This window comes from Mastigoproctus giganteus, chromosome 3, assembly GCF_048544385.1.
Source record: "Mastigoproctus giganteus isolate SK-2022 chromosome 3, ASM4854438v1, whole genome shotgun sequence".
NCBI classification, from domain to species: Eukaryota; Metazoa; Arthropoda; class Arachnida; order Uropygi; family Thelyphonidae; genus Mastigoproctus; species Mastigoproctus giganteus.
Window position 1 is genome coordinate 246408155 of NC_143577.1, and position 23834 is coordinate 246431988.

The 23834-nt window shown below is 36.1% G+C and overlaps 1 protein-coding gene across 1 annotated transcript in view; it reads right to left on the reverse strand.

Annotated features, from left to right (window-relative positions):
• Positions 1-23834, reverse strand: part of Nf1 (neurofibromin 1) — a 1111953-nt gene that overhangs the window by 585040 nt on the left and 503079 nt on the right. The window contains exons 20-21 of the mRNA XM_090369763.1: positions 14471-14559; positions 3730-3837 (exon numbers count right to left, since the gene is read on the reverse strand). Coding sequence (XP_090225889.1) covers positions 3730-3837; positions 14471-14559 — 197 coding nt within the window. The remainder of the gene's footprint in view (positions 1-3729; positions 3838-14470; positions 14560-23834) is intronic.

The following is a 23834-nucleotide window of genomic DNA, read 5'->3' on the forward strand; positions in this document are numbered from 1 at the left end:
AGGAATGGTTTACCAACCTATTGTGCCACACCATACGACTGTTACAGGACCTTACTGCAGAACTGTACTGCATAGTTTGTGGGATTACTTTCATCCCCAATTACACACAGGTGGGTGGATGACACATCACGACAATGCGAGACCTCACATTGCTCATACTGTCAGCAAGTACTTATGACAACATTAATGTCAAACGTGTTCCTCTTCCACCCTATATCCTGATCTTGCACCCTGGGATTATTTTTGTTTATTTCGAAAATTAAAGAAGGAGCTGCAAGGAGAACATTTCCAGTCATCGGCAGTTACAAAGACATCTTAAATACATGTCAAAAAATGAGCGTTACTTTGAAAAGGACCATAAAAATATAGATGATTAATAAAGGTATTTTGTGGGGAAAAAATTATGATCATTCCTTATTTTGTTATAGGTAGTATATTTTGTGAAAAAACTGAGGTGATATGAAAACCCCAAACACGAAAGGTATCAAAACCTATAGTACTTAGTACCGTGCAGGGGTTGAAGGAGAAGTATGGGGGGGGGGAGATGCCGGGAACTTTGCTCTAGAGACTAAACATGGGTTTCACCACTTCAAGCCTACAATAAGCAAAGTGGTGGTATTTCACCGGTTGATGAAAGTCATCTACCACCTAGAAAATAGAGCAAAATGATAGTTTTCTGAAATAAAAATGCAGAGCAACATCTGCATTTTTCTTTCAAATAATTCTGATTTTGTCTCATTACCTTTTGAAAATTTCTCCCAATTTTTTTATATTCAATTTTATATTACTTGTGTATGAACAAATGCTCTTTGACTTCTATGTTATGTTCAAATAGAGAAAAATTAATCAGATTTGGAATCAGCACCAAAAAATTATACAAGTTTACTTATTTAAGCTTTACACAAGTTTACTGATCAAAATGAAGCTTTGTGAGTAAAGGTTGGCTTTTTTAATTCAAAGTGTTATAATTCTTTTAGTTTATCATGCCCCTTCTACCAAAAGTAAAAAAAAAAAAAAAAAAAAAGTGAAGTGCAGCCATTATCAACCCACTGCAGAATGGAAGCCTCCTCAACAATTCATGCTGAGGGAAATGGACCTGCCACGCTGGTCCAGTGCGGGTTTGCAGATCGACCATATTCAGCAGTCAGGGGCTTGAACCCCGGTCTACTCAAAGAGCGTGTGCTACTGCACTCCCGCTCCTACCAAAAGTAGATCAACCCAAATGAAGAAATGTCATTGCTTGGTTGGGTTGTTAGCTTCCACAATCCTTACAATAAGATTCTGCTAATTCACTGGACACTTGTCATTTAACATTATTTTATTCAGAAATTACTCATATTTATTTTACTGGAGATCCCATCACAAATCCAACTTGAGAAGTAACACAACAGGATGTTCTGATTTTTTGGCATATATACAGGGTTGGGATTATTCAAAAGAACAGACCACATCAGACTTTTGTCCAATAATTTGCTATTCTCTGTTGAAGACAGACACTGTAAAAGGATATTTTCAAAGCTCTCAATGACCACACATTTTCTTGTCAAGTCACCTCAGAGAACTACGGTCTACTTAGACATTCTATCTTAATGTATCAATCTGCTGACCTTAAAAAGCTATCAGGCATGGAATTTTTATCTGAGTTTGTAATACTTTTTTCAAATTTTGATGCTTTCAAGGAGGAGCAATATTGATTGTTCTCCTTTCTAAAATGCTAATAAGGTTTTGAAATGTGAGGCTCAAATTTAGTCTTATCTGAGAGGAGGTGTGTTTTTTGAATGAGGCAGGCATAAAGCTCTTTTCATTGCAAAATTCCCTGACGAAGCTTGTGACCTGTATTATTATTTTTTTTTTTTTTCTGATTTTCTAGTACCATTTTTGAGTAGTAATACTGCTTGTTTAACATGTATTGATGATGTTAACTCCTGCTGGGCCCTTTAGGGTACTGCGTGTTTCTCCTAGAGATAATGAGCAAATCAGGATTCCTGATTTTTTTAATTAACTAGAAGTGTTTCATTTAAATATTAACATGACTAGGCAATACGCAAGTATACCTTGAATAATTTAAGTCTTGGAGTCAACTTCATGCCCACATTATTAATGTCGTAATTCACATAATGTTATTTGTGACACTTAAACAAATTGTTCAAACTTTTTTCGGTAATTTATATCTATATATATGTACACACACACACACACACACACACACACACACACACACACACACACACACACACACACACACACACACACAGTATTCCCTCATTATAACGCGGCTTGCTCTACGCTGATTTGCTATAACAGTGTTTTTATATTATAACCCATATCTCACTCTAACGCTGTCACAACTCACTATAACACTCTTTTACAAACGTACAAATTGAATTTTTGGCATTTGTTTAACAAAAACGTTTTATCTGATGTAGTCAATAGCTTGAAAATGAATAGCAAAGTTTCCAACGTTGACTTGCGAAATTTTCCCACGCTCAGTGAAATTTTCCCAAGTTAATTTAATTGCACTATGGTAACTTGATACAATCAACATTTTAAATAATGATCAAGTGTATTGCTTGTAATATTTGAGTTCTATGCATTTATCCAAAGTCTAGTCATTACTCGGTACAATGTTAGACACCGTCCGTAACGGACAGTTTGCTCGAACATTGTATCATAATTAATTCAACGCAGTTACATTTTCAAAGATTAGTAAAGGCGAATAAGAATTAAAAAGGAACGACATCTGGATGCAGTATGAAGCCTACTATGGTAAGAAAAATACTGAATTTGAAAATTAAATTTTACGTTTTGAAGCGAATCGATTCCATTCAATGACAAGTGGATGTGTTCAATAATTTAAGACTGGCAGGTTCAACTGCAAGAACAATTATAAAAAATAAAGAATTAATTTTAGCAGCGGGAAAGACAGCTGTTCCACTGCAAGCAACTAAGCTGGCTATTATAATTGAAACGGAAAGACTTCTAAATAACTTTATTGAAGATAATATCCAAAGCACAATTCCGGTAAGTTAAATATTATTAAAGAAAAAGTGATTAGCCTATATGATGATCTGAAAAAAGCTCACCTTAAAAAAAAAAAAAAAAAAAAAAGTGGAACCATTTAAAGCTAGTAAGGGCTGGTAAGATAGATTTAAAATCCAGTGAGAAGCTCCAAGTGCAGATCAAGAAAGAGCCAAAACTTTCAAAAAAGAATTTCTAAAAATTATTGAAGAGTGGTGTTAAGCTTCCAAGTTTTTAACATAGATGAAACAGGACTTTTTTGGAAACAAATGCCTAAACGAAGTTTCATAATGAAACAAGAAAAAAAAAAACATGCCAGGCTTCAAAGCGGCGAAGGATCAGTTGACTTTATTGTTGGGTGGTAATGCTCCTATGGCATAGACTGCGACTCACAAATACATAAGTTACATTACAGGAATACAGCACTCGCTTAGTGCTGATTCACTTAGCGCTCTGTTTTTCGGGAACGAATTATCATCGTTAAGCGGAGGTCACCTGCATATACTTTCTCTTTTTTTTTTTTTTACAATAAAAAGCAGAAATTTTAAAAAAATAAAAAAATGAATGCCAGTGTCATCACAAACAACTTTCCTTAAAACAACAGAGTGTAGCACTAATGAGTATGGATGTTCTTAGGTGCAAAAACACACATTGCAGATGAGTAATTTTATTGAGCCTTTTATTTAGAAAACAAAATATGAAATTACTTACTGTGTGACTGGACAATACTGCATATCTTGCCCTGCAGTCAGCATGCTACCTTTGCGGGAGTCAAGTGATAAGGAGGAACAAGGAACACTATAAATATATAGAGAAGTCCTGGATTTCCCAGGAAGGGTTTTTAGTTTGAAAATATTTCTAAAGAAACTGTTACAATATATACATCAGTATACAAATATCAAAAAATAATACATCTTTTAAGAACCCATCATACCTGTCTTTAATGATGGCCCTGCTGGGCATGCTCAGACAAGTAAGAACAAAAGTGGCAAGCATCTTTTAAATTTTGATCATTTGTTATTTTTATATTCTTCTTAAGAAATAATAATAAACAATAATTAATCACCCAAAAATCAATAATCAATCTCCTTAAACGGCCATTTAGGAACAACCCACACTTCTGTTCTAGCTTAAATTCATTAAACAAATTTTTCCCAAATGCAATAATTAGGATCGCTGAAGTGTCATCTGTCAATCTGAATTTGTGAAAACATGACACCGATTTTTATATGATAACCACTCTCAGTCTTCTTCTACTTAACCATCCTTTCATCCATAGCAGAAGTTGGTACCAACTGAAAAATATTTGCGGAGTTGTGTTTTCTGCAAAGATCAATTGTAGTAACCTATAGGGCTTGAAATCTGTGACCTTAATCATTTGATCATTTTCTATAATCTTTAAACATCTGACCAATACCTGTTTTAAACTAACTGACTAAGTTCTTCCAGCATTTAAAACCAAACTTCTTGCAATTTGGAAAAAGTAAATGTCTATTATTATTATTAAACTTTTTAAATTATTCTTTAAAGTTTTTCTGTAAATCTATTTGATTTCTCGGGATCTTTCTATAAGTTATTAAAGCCTTTTAAGTTATCAAAGAATATTATATTATTAAAAATGAAAATTTTGAAATAATACAAAAGCATTTACAAACTTTGAAAAATTAAAATTAAAATTACAACAAAAATTCTCTTATATAAGGAGGGTTTCTGAGAACTGTGCTCAGATACAGAAAAAAAACAGAGAGTCTCTTAATCCACCACAGAAAACAGCAGTATATCTAATGTGACTGGTCATGTGACATAGCTTATGTCAGATCATATCAAAGTCTTTGATTAAATATCAGCAGCTCAGCTCTTCCATTCTAGCTACACATTCAAAAAATATGATACTTTGACAAAAATCAGTGGCTTTTAGAACATTTTAAAATTCTGACCAAAATAACACCCTTTAAAATAATTAAAAATACCAATAAAAAGCACCAAATCCTTTCTGAAAATAAAGGTCTGGCATGGTGAATTAACCAACAGAGATAAAAGTAGCGGTAAGGAACTTGCTATCACTGTCATTCAAGGATTTGGTTTTTGTCTGTAATATATTAACTTTTTAAAATGGAGGCAACAGTGATGTGAACACTGTCAAGATCGAACTTTTATCGATACACTAATATCAACAAAAAAAAAAAAAAAAAAGAATCTCAATTTCCTGCATGTGACGTTGTGCAATAGATGACCAAAATACATGAAAATGCTGTCAAGTGACTTTCCCCACATTTTTTGAAGACTGAAACTGCTCAAAAAATGATGAATGGAATGTCACTTGGAAAAATTCAACAGATAGACAGATTCAACAGGCTTCAGTTTTGGAAATTATCATCTAAAGACTAGGCATCTTTGATGAGATCTGATTGAGGTGTTTAAGGCTTTGAATGGATTGGGCAAGCTCAATGCTGATGACAGGATTCTTCCTGCCATGGAGTGGTTAACTGTAGGAAGGTTTTTTTTTTTTTTTTTTTCTGTTGCTGTATAAAGCTTGCTTTCTTGCATCATTTGCCACTACAGATATACTTAACAATAGGGATTAAAAAAAAGTGAGAAATTACCTCAGTCTTTTTCATAGAATGCTTCCAATCAATGCTCTCCAAATGTAAAGAATAAAATAAGATACAATAAACGGATAAAAAATGATTTAATGAATTTTTTACTCACAGAGATATGACCAATTTGACGCGCAATGGAATTGAAAGTCAAGAGACCCAACTTGGCCCCGAAATTCAGCATTTTCACACTCAGCTGCACACTTATATCCTAAAACCATTTAGACTGCCATCCTAAAACCATTTAGACTGCTGATAAAATTCAGCATAAAAAGCTATGACACTATATTTAATAGTATTAAAGATATTAGACCGGGGTTCGAGACCATCACGACCAAATACGGAGGATGCGGAAAGGTCAAGGGAATGACCACCGCATATTCCCAGAGCAATATGGCCTTAGTTGCTAAAGCTCCTAAAAACCAAATAACAAACAAACATTAAAGATATTAAGCTTAACGCTAATGATAAATTATTTTCGTTAGATGTTATATCCTTGTACACCAATGTAAATGTAGACTACGCTCTCAACGTAGTTTGGGAACTGTTAAATAACGATACTATTGCGATAAATCACACTAAATTACCCAAAAACAATTTTTTTTAATTAATCAAGCTTCTTCTTGAAGCTAACTATTTTGCGTTTAAAGACACTATATACAAACAGGTTTTTGGTTTACCGATGGGTTTGAACCTGAGCGGTCTTATAGCAGAAATCTATCTTGCTAATATCAAGCACATACATTAAACACTTTCTCCCCCGCATTACTATGGAAGATATGTTGAAGATATACTTGTTATAACAGATCATAGCACCACTCAAGACATTCTACAGGTATTTAACAACATTCACACGAGACTACATTTTATTATTATTATTAGCTATAGGGTGCAAGAAGCCTGAGGCTTAGGCTGCACCAGACAAAAAAAAAAATTTCTGAATTACCCTGAGAGAGATGTTAACCTGAATGTCCAAAAAATTTCTTGCAAAGAAAAAGACAGATGTTTACCTTCTCTACTTTCTCTAGTTCCCCATAATTCTTTTTCAAAATGATTTTATGGTGTTTTGGAAACTCATGAAAAATTGCAGAACATGCTGAAGAGAATCAAAGGTCTAGTAAGTGACTTTTTTTTTAGGTAATTAACAAAATTAAGATTAAAAAATCAATTATATCATGTGAGAATTTTGTACAAATTATTTATTGAAATGTTACACCTCAAGCTGAACTTAATACAGATTGGCTGTATTTTGGGATATTAAAGAACACCATCATCAGGCCTCCAAACTACTATAAGACAAATTCCAAAGAATATGAAAAAATATATATTATTTTAATATAATTAATACGAGTTTTGACCATATTTCATATTCGATACTGTAATATCTGGGTCTGGGATATATAAAAATTTTAAAAAATTATAAAAAAATATATTTAAAAAATGGCTTAGTTAAAAATAAAATTTCATAACTTGAAAATGAAAGCAGTTTTTTTTTTTTTTTTTGCATAGTACTTTAAATATGCAAATTTTTTTCTAAAGTAAATATCATAGATAGATAGCAAGTTTTTAAAATATCGATTTCAATATGTTCAGATAATACCAAATAGTCAAAACGTTACTTTCAAAATGTGAAGGGCAGAAAAAAGTGGAGCGGTACATTTCTTATATTTTAATGAGAAGAAATTTTCAGATAATTGTGAACATGCTATGTTATATTATGTTATGTTATTTGGTTTTTAGGAACATTAGCAACTAAGGCCATATTGCTCCGGGATATGCGGTGGTCATTCCCTGACCTTTCCGCATCCTCCGTATTTGGTGGTGACGGGCTCGAACCCCAGTCTAATCAAGAAGTGTGTGTGCTACGCACTGTTGCTCCTTCCCACATGGCTATGGAGATGCCTTGTGAACATGCAGAATGATCACACTTAACTACATGTAAGAGCCCATTCCTATAAAGCACACTTCATTTACAATGACAAAGCACCGTCCATTTTTAGGTGAAATTAGCATTAGTAGAGGCATATGATGCAAGAAAGCAAGCTTATGCAGCATCAACCAAAAAAAAAAAAAAAAAAAAAAACACTCCCATTACCATTTGTTCGAAATACCTGTCCAGCTAAGCCTTAAATTTATTTATCAACTTCGAGGGATGGAAGTCAGTTCCACCAACCAACTACCTGCTGGCTAAATACAAATTTCCACACATTTATCCTACCTCCGACTTTCCTCAATTTGAATTTATGCCCTCTCAGGTGATTATTCTGAGAAAGAGGAAGAATCCTATCAGCATTGAGCATGCTCAAACCATTCAAAGCTTTATACACCTCTATCAGACCACCCCGCCTGTGCCTAGTCTCCAGACACTAATTTGCAAAACCTTAAGCCTTTCTTCATAAGAGCAACCCTTTGTTCCATTCACTAATCTTGTTGGCCTTCTCTGTACTCCTTCCAACATCTCTATATACTTCTTGAAATGAGGCCTCCAGACCTGTATACAGTACTCAATCTGTGGCCTGACCATTGCCTTATACAAGGGGATAGTCACCTCCTAATCCCTGTATCATTGACAAAGGCGCCTCCGTAGCCAGGTGGGAAGGAGCAGCAGTGCGTAGCACACACTTCTTGATCAGACCGCAGTTCGAGCCCGTCACCGCCAAATACGGAGGATGCGGAAAGGTCAGGGAATGACCACCGCATATCCCGGAGCAATATGGCCTTAGTTGCTAATGCTCCTAAAAATCAAATAACAATTGACAAGACACCATGAGCTACTCTTGCAGACTGTCTGCACGACTCAGAAAACTTCATATCTGCCTGCACAATTACCCCCAGGTCCTTTTCATTCTCTACCACTGTCAGTGTAGTACCGATGTCGCTGTGGTCGTGACATCGGTACTACATGACTTAAAAACTGTCAGGATAGCAGTATTCTGCACCCTGACAGAAACCTGACATGACAAACCTCCCCAGGATTACCCTGCCATGTGTAGGAACCTGGGGCCCCATGCCAAATAAGTAACCACATAGGGGAGGGAGATGTACAGGGAGCAGATTAGCTGAAAAATATCAGTAGGCTAGTAGCAAAGGGATGCAATGTAGTATGAATGAATGAGAATGAAAGACAATGAATAGGCTGGGAACTGAGTGAACTAGGAATTATGGTAAAAGGGAATAAAGGGCAGTTTTGGTGAAAGAAAGAGTGTAATTGGCCGAAAGAATACAAAGTTAAAAATAACTTACATTACTTTATATATACTGTACTAACAAACATTTACTAACCACATAAACACTATCACTGCATTCTCCCCTGGCCTGCAAAAAAAAAAAACTTGCGGCTAGGCCTGCACCACAACTGAAGAATAACAGTAAGTTGAGGTGCCCAGAGAGTGCAGTGCAGAAAGTAAGAGTCGAATAAATGAGATGAGAGCTAGAAGAATGAATAAAGTGTAAGCATATAAGAAAAAGAACACAAACCATAAATGCTACAGTTAAGTACACACTAACCTTAGTTTTAATTAGCATTTAAATTTACACTACACATCATTGCATCCCCTCCTGGTGTGTGAGAAAAAGATGAATGAGTGAAAAAAATAAATAAATAAAAAATAAAATATATATATATAAAAAAAACTTGGAAAAAAAATTTATAAAATAAGAAAAAAAGTCGTCAAAATAATATGTGGTGCCCCCCATGTGATGGATACGGTAAAAATAAATAATTAAATTAACGCATGGAGAAACATGCAGATAGTAAGAAGAAAAACTAAAGGAGTAGGAATAACAGAACCGAACTCCATAAAGGCGAAAAATAGTGGTATAGATAAGAAATAGTTTCTCCTACGTCCTCGGATTGCCCTAATAATTTCGGAGAAATAAAAGTAAAGAGTGTAGGGCAGTTTAAATACATTACAAGATATAAGTTGTGGCTCGGGTATAAGTTGTGGCCACATATTATTTTGACGACTATTACATTATGTCCTAGATACGGTCAATATGTAGTATGTATTATATATTTAATCTTATTTTAATCATTAAATTACGTTCTCTGTCAGGTCAACGATGATTAATATATGCTTACATTTATATTATATTTCTTACCTTTGATTCTAATATTTCTAAATTTTTTTAACTTTTATTATCTTCTTTCGATTTATTTATATTCGATTTACATCCGGCCTATTCTAGTTTATATTTGGTTAGATTTAAATTACTTAGCATATATTGATCATCACAGAAACAGAGAACTTCTTGTCGTTTTTTGCCTTCATTCTGGGTGGTTGGCCCCAGTTGAAGTCATCTAGATTGTCGGTAAAAAGCGATAATATATATATATATATATATATATATATATATATATATATTTTTTTTTTTTTTTTTTGCGTTTTCTTAGATCCCTGATGGTATTATTATTGGATTGATTTACTTATTCTAATGGTTCTTTATATTATCCTTAATATTATATATACATACATATATATATATATATACATATATATACATACATATATATATATATATACATATATATACATACATACACACATATATATATATATATACATATATATACATACATACACACATATATATATACATATATATAAAATAAATAAATAAATAAAAAATATATATATATACATATACATATATAAAAAAAATAAAATAAATAAAATTATTATTATTTATTTACTACTATTATTACTATTTTTTTTAAATTTATTTATTTATTTAAAAAAATAATAATAACAACAATAAACAAATAATAATAAATAAAATAATATAAAATAATAATAATAATTAATAATAATAAATAAATAATAATAAAAATTTAGGCAATGTTGCTCCCTATTGAGCAGCTCCACCAGACAAAGAAGTAGAATTATTCGTAGCCGTATAACTAATTCTTCTTCTTGTGAAAACATCAGATGCAAACTGCTAAAGAGCAACATAAGAATTCTTGTCTCCCGCCAGCAAAGTTTCATGCCCATGAGAGAGTGTAGAAACTGATGAACGAAGAACATCTCTAAAGTCATTATACAGCAGACATTCAAATAAAATGTGGCTCCAATTTTCATTTTCCCCGCATTGACAAGCTTCCATTCTAGAAAGACCAAAATGACATAGTTTTTCGTTAAGAGATCCATGTCCCGTTAAGAGGAAGGATGTATATAAGTCTAAAGAGAACCAAGCAGGTTTCTGCTTTACATAAAAGGTCACCTCAGGGAAAAAATGACTTTTTTCCCTGAGGAAACCCCCCCCCCCCATAACATCATCTGCTTTCTCCTACTTGCCTGGAAATCCTAATCACCAAACACTGCATGGATAATCAAGGGGCAGTATGATGCTTTTTATAAAAGTAATTATCACGGAATAACAGTGACTTCATAATACTTGACCATGGCTCTTCATGGGCTGATGATGGGCTGTCTGACCATTCTGATTGGATACTATGATGTGGTCACAAAGGAACTGGATGCAGGGAATAATTTTGATATTATATATTTGGAGATTAGAAAGGTTTTTGATACTGTTGCACATGGAAGACTGCTGCACAAATTGGAGCAGTGTGGCATTGGAGGCAAATTGCTGATACAGGTAAAGGGATGGTTGAGTGAGAGAAGACAAAGTGGTAATCAATGGACACTGCTCTTCATAGACTAATGTTATTAGTAGAGTCCCTCAGGGTTCAGTGTTGGGTCCATTGTTGTTTTCTGTATTTATTAATGATATTAAGGAATGTCCAAGTTTGCAGACGATACGAAGGTCAGCAGGGTTGTTTTAATGACACTAATGACATTACTCTTCTGCAACAGAATCTAGAAAAGTTGAGCATATGGGCTGAGAGATGGCAACTGAAATTTAACATTGACAAATGTAAAGTACTGCATATGGGAAGCAGAAACCCCAGAGTAACGTATCAACTGTGTGGTACTCTATTGACAGTAGTAGAGAATGAAAAGGACCTGGGTAATTGTGCAGGCAGATATGAAGTTTTCTGAGTGCAGTGCAGACGTTCTGCAAGAGTAGCTCATGGCATCTTGTCAATGATATACAGGAATTTTTCTATCAGGGATAAGGAGGTGATTATCCCCTTGGATAAGGCAGTTGTCAGGCCATACCTTGAGTATACAGGACTGGAGGCCTCATTTTAAGAAGGATGTAGAGCTGCTGGAACAAGTACAGAGAAGGGCAACAAGATTGATGAATAGAACAAAGGGTTGCTCTTATGAAGAAAGGCTTAAGTTTTGCAAATTACAGTGTCTGAAGAGTAAGCACCTGCGAGGTGATCTGATTGAGTTATATAAGGCCTTGAATGGGTTGAGCAAACTGAATGGTGATGGGATTCTTCCTCTTGCTCAGATTAAGAACCTGAGGAGGCATAGATTCAAACTGAGGAAAGACAGTTGCAGGATAGATGTGCAGAAGTTTGCCTTTAGCCAGCAGGTGGTTGACTGCTGGAACAAAGTTCCATCTGTCATTGTAGAAGTTGATAGCTTAAACAGATTCAAGGCAGAACTAGACAACCATTTGGAGAGAGTGGATGGTTGAAATGAGAAGAGTGGTGTTTTTTTTGGCTGATGATTTTTGAGCTTCCTTTCTTGCACCATGTGCCTGTACTAATGCTAACGTTAAGAGTGGGGTAAAAGTGTCTGGTGTCTGGCCCCCCTCACTCTTTTTAATATTTATTAATGACACTGAAGTACTTCTTTCATGTTTAAAGTGTAAACAAAGGTTACAAAGGTGAGAATTGTAGTTAATGATATTAATCAGGGTTTACTACCTGAAGTTCTAAATCTTGAAGATTTAGATTAAGTGCATTTGTATGCAGTTCTACACAGTTTTATATTACAAACAAAAAAACTGCATAGTGTTAAATCAGCACCAAACAAGATATTTACTATTGATGGAAAATCATTAATAAACAAAAGGAAATGTTTAAGTTAAACTGGTAACACTTTTACAAAAAGAATATTGCTTCTTTTACCAGAGAAGAAAAAAAAGAGAAGTTTAAGCCTTAAATTTAAAGAGGTTATTCTGTTTCAATCTATTATTTATTATTCTGAGAATAATATTCAGTTTACAGAAAATATACACAGCCACTCCCCAGCTTATGCAATACTTGACTTATGGAAATTCGACTTTACGTAAGTTTTTGCCAGCCAGTGCAAACTTAAAAAAAATTGTGGAATTGTATTTTGCATCCCATAGGAATAAATGGAGGTATTATGAAAATATCTTAATGTGAACCCAATAACACATTGTTTTTTTTTTGGTAATTCATTCAAAAACTTCCAAGGTTTTGGAAGTTGAAATTTTCACTATATAACTAAGCTATTTATCTCTCTAAAAGGTCATTTTTATAACTGAAATTGAACTACACTTTCATCATTATCATCTTTTCCATTATAAGAATCAATTTTGAAAGAATTTGTGCGATTTTTCTAAAGCACATTTCTGGAGGTCACTACCATAAAACAATAAAAACAATTTGCACTTTACGGTTTATCGGACTTTTCTGTTAGCGCATATAAACAGGTAGTAAACTCAATCTTATTGCATTTGCGATAATACCGATACCTGGAATTCTGTGGGTTTTTATGTTATGGCATTATGGTGAAATGAGTTCCCCTTCACAGAAATCTTCAATCATATAAAAAACAAATAAATTTTCAGAATCTTCTCTTCATTCCTATTTGCTTATTACAATGGTGAAAAGAAAGGGACCAATGGAAAGTGCAAGTGCTAGGAAACAAAACAAAACTGATTTAGAAATGAAGATGATTAATTAAGAATACGAATCAGGACAAAGTTTGTCGCCTATGGCACAGAATTAAGTCTTGCTGCTTCAACAGTGAATACTATTTTAAGGGAGAGTACATGTATAAAAGAACATGTTAAAAGGATCAACGTATTTAAGGTCAACAGTGATCACAAAACAGCTTTCAGGTGCTATATTGAAGATAGAAAAGCTATTAATAATATGGATGGAAAATCAGATCCAGTAGTGAGTACCCCTGAGTCCAATAGCCATTCAAGCAAAAGAAAGAAATATTTATGACAAAATTAAGCATAAGTACAGTGAACTCCAAGCCAAATTTGTGGAAAGTAACGGGTGATTTAATAGGTTGAATCATCGCGCTGATTTCCAAAACATTAAAGTACACAGTGAAGTTGCCAGTGCCGATTCTGCAGCTGCAGAGAAATTTTGTGATGTGTTGGAAAAAACTCCTTCTAAATCTCCACAGCCCTCAACTTCTGCAGCGGCATGCTTATCAGCTGGAGAGTTAATTCTGGCAATGATGCGTGAAAGATAAAACTTTCTGATGCCTGTCTCCTTTCTCTTTTTGTAATTTTATAATTTTTAAATATTTGTAATTTTTTACACTTTTGTAATTTTTCCTGCACACGAGATAAAAAAAATTGAATAAATAATTCTATTTACATGTTCATCGAACATTTCTTTTTTGCTTCAAAATCCGGCAACTCCCTCCCCCCATACTTCTGCTTCAACCCATGCACGGTACTAAGTACGACAGGTTTTGATACCTTTCGTGTTTGGGGTTTTCATAAAAAAAAAAAAAAAAAAAAATCAAATTTGTGAGTGCTGCATAAGCATTTAGAGAAATTCCAACTTACATAGTGTTCTGGGGAATGCAACCCTTACGTAAGTCGGGGAGTAGCTGTAATAATATTTTCATTTACAAGATGAATAACTGCTAGCTATGACAATTTTTCATTTCTTCTTACCCAACAAAAACATTCTGAATAAATTAAGAAAACTGTAATAATCAATAGGGCCAATTCTGTTATGTATGATTCTGTCACTCAATAAAGATACAGGCTAAACATACCTTGATCTAGATGGAGACTTTCTCTGTAAGCAAACTCCTCCCATAGAACAAAGAAATCCTGTCATATTGGCCCATTCATTTAATTGGTCCTAAAAATCAGAAAATGACTTATGAAAATAGTTCAATTATTTATGTACGTATGAAACTGAGACTTTTGACCTCTTTCCCTGTTAGTCACCGGTATCATCGTAAAACTGACTTAACAGGTATTTTGAATAAACAAACACAAGGACAATAAAATATCCCAGAGTAAGGTAATAACAACTGTATGGCCTGGTGAAACTTCATAGAAATTTTCAAATTGCAAAAAATTTTTAAACTAAAATGCATAAAACATTGTACATTGCTAGGATAATCCTGAAATCATTTCTTTGGCTTGGAAAAATATCATAAAAACATGAATGCAAAAAAACATCTAAAGTATTATTATTATTATTAGCTATATTAGCATTAGCATTAGTAGAGGCATATGATGCAAGAAAGCAAGCTTATGTAGCATCAGCCAAAAGAAAAAAAAGAAGAAAAAAAAAAAGAAAAAAAAAAAAAAAAAAAACACTTCCATTTCACCTCTCCATTCGTTCGAAATACCTGTCCAGCTGAGCCTTAAATTTATTTAGGCTATCAACTTCCAAAACAAGGGATGGAAGTCTGTTCCACCAACCAACTACCCGCTGGCTAAAGGCAAATTTCTGCACATCCATCTTTCCTCAATCTGAATTTATTTCTCGCCGGTGCCTAGTCTCCAGGCACTGTAATTTGCAAAACTTAAGCCTTTCTTCGTAAGAGCACCTCTTTGTTCCATTCATTAATCTTGTGCCCTTCTCTGTACTCATTCCAGCAGCACTGCATCCTTCTTGAAATGAGGCCTCCAGATCTGTATACAGTACTCAAGGTGTGGCCTGACCATTGCCTTATACAAGGGAATAATCACCTCCTTATCCCTGCTAGAAAAATTCCTGTATATCATTGACAAGACACCATGAGCTACTCTTGCAGCCCGTCTGCACTGCTCAGAGAACTTCATATCTGCCTGCACAATTACCCCCAGGTCCTTTTCATTCTCTACCACTGTCAGGTAGTACCACAGAGTTGATACATTGTTCTGGGGTTGCTGTTTCCCATATGTAGTACTTTACATTTGTCAATGTTAAAACTTCATTTGCCACCTCTCAGCCCATCTGCTCAACCTTTCTAGATCCTGTGGTGCAAGGAAGCCTGAGGCTTATGCTGCACCAGCCAAAAAAAATTCGAGTTATCCTGAGAGAGAGAGAGAGAGAGAGTCAAAAGTAGAAGGGAATCACCAAGAAGAGAAGAATACTGATGTCCAGCTCAGGGCGCTGGGTGTGCCAAGCCCATACTCACCAGATGTGAGCCCCCGGGGTATGTACCCTGATTACTGCCATTAACAATGCTGCCCACCTTTGTATCATCAGCAAACTTTGTTATTAAACATTAATATTATTAATACAATCCAATTCAGTTATAGCATTACTGAGGGAACTGCAATATTTTGGCATTAAAACCAAGGTTAGCTTTTCTTTTTTTAATTTACACTGAAATTAATAAAAATTGAATATTAAAATTTCATTAACTGATATAAAATGCACATACATTACAAATAATTATAACTCCAGTTACACTAAATGCTGTTTCAGTTTCATAGGTAATGCACACATTATATAAAATATATATTTTATACAGTGTAAATTCTATTCAACAACTGCCATTCAATTCTCCAAAAGCAGCATTTTTTTGTTGTATCCTTAATCACAATCCAAATCAAAAGCTCAAATAAGGCTGAAGTCATACAAGCTTCTTTATTTCTATCAAGCTTATCTATTGAAGGAGTTTACTTATGCATAGGTTAATGCACACACACACATCATTTATACTACCAAGGTAGTTTTTAATGCATCGTTTCAATTATATCCCATATTGTGAATACTTTCACGAGTTGCTACTGCACTACTACCTTCAATAAGTAGCATTTCACTTAGGGACAAAACTATTGTTACTTATTCTCGGCTGATACCACCATCCAAATGGCATCATTTCAAGGCTATTTTTTTATATGTGGGATAATATCTCTATTATCCAGTTGTCCTTATAAGACTCAGAAAAGCAAAAAGTAAGAGGGAAAGTAACAGTAGAAGCAGAAGACAAAAAGAAATGATGTAGAAGAATGAAAGGGACAGTAACTCCAACTCACACCACTTAAACTCATGAACTCCTCAAATAGGAAACATTTTCCCAGTAGGGAATACTGTTATTACCCATTCTTGAAAACTCTAAACAGTATCGCACATCCCCTTCCCCATGACCATTTCAAAATGTTCTGGCCCCTCTTCAGTAGTTGGGTAAGTACCCTAGTGTTGCAATAGTGACAACCCAGTTATGAAGTATAACTCCACAATATGAGAGATGCCTGAAGGTATGCAATGGTTTAGTCTAAAAGACATCTCTTGGCTGAAGCCTCAGAGTATGAAGGAGTTTACTTATGAATGGGTTAATGCACACACACATCTTTTATACTACCAAAGTACTTTAAATGCACCGTTTTAATTATATTTCATATTGTGAATACATTTCCAACGAGTTACCATGGTATTGCACTAAGTCGAATAAGTAATACTTCACCTATGGAGAAGACTATTCTTAAAGATAAAATTGTGATCTGCAGCCCCGTGAGCTCACAGTACACCCTAGGGCTTCCAACAATGATAACACAATCTCGACTGCCTCTATCCCCTATTATCCCGGCATGTCGCAGCGCCTCTCTAAAATCATACGCACCCACCGGATAAAATGTTTACAACTACATGGCAGAAAACTGCGATCCCTCCTCTCAAGGGTAAAAACACTGATCCCCTTGTTACAGAGCAGCTCGGTGTATTGCATTTCGGTGTTGTTTTGTATATTTATCAATGATATTGATGAAGGTATATCAGGCTTAATGTCGAAGTTTGCAGATGACACGAAGGTTGGCAGGGTTGTTAATGACAGTAATGGCAGTGTGCTACTGCAACAGGATCTAGATAATTTGGGCAGATGGGCTAAGAAGTGGCAACTGAAGTTTAACCTTGACAAATGCAAAGTACTGCATATGGGTAGAAGTAACCCCAGAGAAACGTACCAACTGTGTGGTACTACACTTAAGGTGGTAGAAAATGAAAAAGACCTGGGAGTAATTGTGCAGTCAGATATGAAGTTTTCTGAGCAATGTAGACAGGCTGCTAGGGCAGGTCATGGGGTTTTGTCAATGATATATAGGAATTTTGCTAGCAGGGAAAAGGAGGTGATTGTCCCTCTGTATAAGGCAATGGTCAGGCCACGTCTTGAGTACTGCGTACAGGTCTGGAGGCCTCATTTTAGGAAGGATGTAGATTTGCTTGAGCGTGTACAGAGAAGAGCAACACGATTGGTGAGGGAATGAAGGGATCCTCTTACCAAGAGAGGCTTAAGTTCTGCAAATTGCAGTGGCTGGAGACTAGGCACCTGCGCGGTGATCTGATTGAGGTCTATAAGGCCTTGAATGGGTTGAGCACGCTGAATTCTGATGGGATCCTCCCACTTGTTCAGAATACGAACCTACGGGGACATAAGTTCAAATTAAGAAAGGATAGATGTAGAATAGATGTGCGGAAATTTGCCTTTAGCCAGCGGGTTGTTAATTGCTGGAACAAACTTCCATCTGTCGTTGTGGAAGTTGATAGGTTAAATAAATTTAAGGAGGAACTGGACAGGCAATTGGAGGGTATGGTGTGATTTTTTTTTTTTTTTTTTGTGGCTGATGCTGCATAAGCTCCTACACTGCTTTCTTGCATCAAGTGCCACTACTACTACTACTACTACTATTTCCTGCCATGAATGCGGTAGTTGTTACATTGGGGAATCTAGCAGAAGGCTCTTAGACCAGATCTTAGAGCATGAGAGAGCAATCTGGTCTGCTGATTCAGAGTACTCGGCAGTCACAGAGCATTACTGGTCATCTCAGCATGATCTTGACCCACGCCGAGACATTGAAGTCATTGACCATTCATGAAATTACATCAACGATTGTGGCTAGAATCACTCTACATATCAGGTTGCCATGCTGCTTTTAACCATAATAAAGGAGCATGTATTCATCCTATTATGGAGGCGGTTATCCTCTAGTGCAGAGCTTACAATATCGGTCAAATCCTTAACTGGTATTCCAAAAACAAACATTTTTCTCAATAAATTTTGATGATAATTTATGCTTAGGATTTTAATTTATGATTAGGTGCAATAAAGCAAGGAAAAAACAACTACTGTAATTACTTGAATTCAGGTTTTAAATATACTTTTATTGCAATAATAAATATTCGGAAAAAAAATCATTAAAAATACAGTTATTCTATAAACAAAAAAATACATATTGTTACTGCAAAGTTTAGTTATGTTTAAGCATCCACACCGCCTGTCCAAATAAAGTGAGCTCTTAAGAAACATAAACAATGAATAGTATGATCAATTAAACTGGATCTAATTTTGGTATACATTTGATTAGGGCAGAAAACGTCCTTTCTGATTCTATACTGGATGGCGCTATTGTGCTGAGACAATCATAGATGATCTCAGTCCATATTTTCTATGCTTTGAACTTTTTTAGCAGAAATAGTTAAAAGTATTTCATTAATTGCCAACTCAAGTTTATCTGATGTCCTGTTCCATGCTGGTCTTCCAAGGATGAATTATTCATCATTTTCTGAAGGAGAAAGGCATTTTATTAAGCAAAGTATAATTTTCACTATAGTATCTTTACTGAGTCTGGGAAAGAGTGCAGTTAAGGAATTCTTCACATATATAAATGCAAAGAAGAGAAGGACAAATCAGATTGGACTCATATGTAATTGCGTGGGATAGTATTATCATACGCAATTACATACGCCTAAATTGGTGTGTACTGGCCATGCTGGGTTCTCAGTGCGGCATACATTTGCAGTATGTTCTGTTGGGATAAGGTGTGTTTTCCCCAGGCTGTCAATGAAAAGTCGCACAGTGGTATATAGTATGTCCAAGGTGGGACTGTATGAGAGGCAGTAGGCTGTATCTTACTAAAGTCAATTTGCCAATCAGCCTGCAATGAGGAAAGACGTATCCTGTTTTGGTCGATTTATTGATGGATAGGCTCAGTATAGGTTTTCCCATTTAGGAGAGAAAAGTCCGTTTCAAGTGGGATGGTTTGGATGCCCTTTGAGTTTTGCTGCATAGTGTAATAAAAGCATTTGTCTGCATAGCTGCAGGGAGGTTTCATGTGCTTCAGCATATAGTGTGGACAGGTGATGCACAGTATGCCCTCAATGCGGGGCACCTCCATAGCCTTGCGGTCAGGAGCAGCAGCGCGTAGCACACGCTTCTTGATTAGACCGGGGTTCGAGCCCGTGACCACCAAATACGGAGGATGCGGAAATGTCGGGGAATGACCACCGCATATCCCCGGAGCAATATGGCCATAGTTGCTAATGCTCCTAAAAACCAAATAACAACAACAACTCCCCCAGTGCAAGACGAAGAGCACTGTGGTGCACAGGATCAAGCCAGCATAAAGCACTTGGTCTAGCAGAGCTATAAACTATAGAACCATAGTCTAGAGGTTAAAATTTCATTAACTGATATAAAATATTAGTACATGGTACAACTGTAATAGTGTATTGGTCAGCTCACCATGTCGTGCCTGATAGAACTCTTAAGATATTTCACTTTTTAAGACAGGTAATCCTGAGCGTTTTTATATGGTCTAGGAAGGTGAGTTTTTGGTCAAATATCACACCAAGAAAGCAGACACTAAGGACCACTGGTATGATTTGATTTTCTAGTCGAAGTTCTGGGTGTGGATATAGATTACACTTACTGCAAAAGTGTATACCGACAGTCTTTTCAATTGAGAGGCGAAAACCATTGTTTAGGGCCCATTCTGCTATTTTGTTGATGGCACATTTCAGCTCTACCATTTGCATATTAGGCGAATGGCAGGCGATACTAAAGTCATTGGCATACAGGATAGTGGATATTGTTTGTGGCAGGTCCTGTGTTATTGAATTCATTTTTATATTAAAGAGGGTAGCACTTAGCACTGATCCCTGTGGTACCCCTTCTTCCTGTATGAACTTTGAAGATAAGTGGTTGTGAAATTGAACTTGAAATGAGCACTGTTGTAGGAAGTTTCTTATAAACTGTGGTAGGTATCCGCGTAATCCCAGATCGTATAGATTTCGCATTATACCATATCTCCAAGCAGTGTAAAACGCTTTTTCAATGTCAAATAGGACCATTGCAAGATGTTCTTTGCATACGAAGGCATCACGGATGTTTATTTCTGTCTTAATCAAAAGGTCAAGAGTGGATCTGCCTTCACGAAAGGCACACTGCACTGGATTCATAAGGTTATTTCAAGCTAGAAACCAGGATAGTCAGGCGTTGATAATTTTTTCCATTACCTTGCATATACAACTGGTGAGTGCAACAAGTCGATAATGCTGTGGATTTGTAGGATCTTTTCCAGGTTTTGTAAATGACAAAACATAAGCATGCCGCCATTTGTCAGGGAAAGTGTTTTCTTTGAATATTCTATTGTAGAGCAGTAATGGTGTCTTGAGTGCGGGTTCAGTAAGTTTTGCTATCATGATGTAACATAGTCCATCTGGAGCATGATGTAATTCTGACATTGTGAAAGGGAGATTGTACAAGCACTGGACGTTGATTCAAAATTAATTGAGTGTTTTCAGCTTGTGCTTTGTGTGTCTGGAATTGTGGCGAGTATGTCACAGCTGAGATTTCTATGAAAGATCTACCTAGAGTGTTTGCAATCTCCTCTGGTTTTGTAATATCAGAGCCATTTACATTGAGCATGGGACAGTTGACACTTGGATGATTTGCATCCATACGCTGTATTTTGGCCCAAATTGTTTGGGTTTTTGTCGTTTTTGTAATTGTGGAAGCAAAACGCCTCCATGCTTTCCTTTTGCTGGTCTGCCTAACTCGTTTTGCTTTTGCCCTTGCCTTTTTAAAGCAGATGAGGTTTTCTGTTGTTGGGAACTTTCTGAAAATGTTCCATGCTCTGTTCTTTTTTTTTTGCGGAACTACATTCATCATTCCACCACACTTTATAGTGGGCCGATATTTTAGTGGATCGTTTCAGCATTGCTTTGTCCGCTGCTTGCAGTATTTTGTTAGATATATGTTCTACTGCCAAGTTTATGGGTGTTTGTTGGACCTGCTTTACTTCTAGTGTAGCATCTTCACATCCCATTCAGGTTTGGAGAATATCCATTTAGGAATTCGGTAAAAAAGATGGGGAACGCTTGTATCAATGCAGCATATCACAGGGTAATGATCACTGCCCAGTGGGTTGCTGTGAATAGTCCATTCGAACATAGGTTATATGGTCGCTGAGCATAAAGAGACATCAATAGCTGAGGTAGATCCTGTAGGAAGATGCGTATAAGTGTGCGTTCCATTATTGAGAGTTATCAGATTGTGTTGATCGAGTAATTTTTCGATAGTTTGTTCACGCTTGTCCAGGTTATGGTTTCCCCGTAGCGGATGGTAACTGTTCAGATCTCCTAGGATACAGTAGGGTTTGGGAAGCTGGATCACTAGTTCTTCTAATTCAGCATAGCTTATGTTTTGGTTAGGTGGTATGTATAATGAGACTATGATTAAATCAAAATTAACATTGATTCGTGCAGCAACTGCTTCAAGATTTGTCTTTAGGGGGATTGGTTTTGAAGGTATCTGGGAGTTAATGATCAGCACTACTCCTCCACGTGCAAGATTGTTCAGATGTGTGCAACACGATCTTGCCGATGCATTATGTATTTTCAAAGGGAAACAATTATATTTGGTGTTAGATTGGTTTCTTGTAGACAGAAGGCAATAGGATCATATTGCGAAAGGAGATTTGGGATGTCAGCCAAATTACTACGATAGCATCTACAGTTCCACTGTAAGAAAGTATGCATTATTTGGGTTTGGTAAGGCCCTCGATTTGTTTTCGAGGTGCAGAAGGTTTAGATCGCTCAAGTTTACCTTTTCCATTCTTTAAGGGAAATAAGGTTTCACTGTATCCATCTCCTCTTCAGTAAACAGTTCTAAAACCTGTCCATCTTGGTTTGAATTATCTTCTGAATCCATGTAGTCTGTTTGGTTTGGCTCGGAGTGGTAGATAGTGTAGTATTCTGCTGTTGGGTGGCATCTGGTTGTATTGTGATCGGTATTTATTGCTTTGCTTTATTTGCTTTTTATTTGGGATGTTGGTACTGGAGACAATATTGACCTTGCCCATCCGGCTAGTGACTTTGTTGGTGGTATGGTTACCTCTGTTTCGGTAGCAATTGATATGTCATTTTTGGTTATTTGGGCATAAGTTGGCTTGTTAGCATTTGGAACTGGTAAGGATTTTTTTAACTTCTTGGTAGGTTACATTATGTTCAGTTTTGTATCGCTGTATCTTTTTTTCGCATTTCCAAAGGGGACACTCCTTTGAATACGCTGGATGAGCTTAGCATTAGCATTAGTAGAGGCATTTGATGCAAGAAAGCAAGCTTATGCAGCATCAGCCAAAAAAAAAAAAAAAAAACCACTTCCACTTCACCCCTCTGTTCGTTCAAAATACCTGTCCAGCTGAGCCTTAAACTTATTTAGGCTATCAACCTCCACCACAAGGGATGGAAGTCTGTTCCACCAACCAACCAACCACCTGCTGGCTAAAGGCAAATTTCCGCACGTCTATCCTACATCTGTCTTTCCTCAATTTGAATTTATGCCCTCTCAGGTGATTTTTCTGAGCTAGAGGAAGAATCCCATCAGCATTGAGCATGCTTAAACCATTCAAGGCTTTATACACCTCTATCAGATCACCTCGCTGGTGCCTAGTCTCCAGACACTGTAATTTGCAAAACTTAAGCCTTTCTTCGTAAGAGCACCCCTTTGTTCCATTCACTAATCTTGTTGCCCTTCTCTGTACTCGTTCCAGCAGCTCTACATCCTTCTTGAAATGGGTCCTCCAGACCTGTATACAGTACTCTAGGTGTGGCCTGACCATTGCCTTATACAATGGAATAATCACCTCCTTATCCCTGCTGGAAAAATTCCTGTATATCATTGACAATACTCCATGAGCTACTCTTGCAGCCCGTCTGCACTGCTCAGAGAACTTCATATCTGCCTGCACAACAACCCCCAAGTCCCTTTCATTCTCTACCACTGTCAGTGTAGTACCACAGAGTTGATACGTTGTTCTGGGGTTGCTGTTTCCCATGTGTAGTACTTTACATTTGTCAATGTTAAACTTCATTTGCCACCTCTCAGCCCATCTGCTCAACCTTTCCAGATCCTGTTG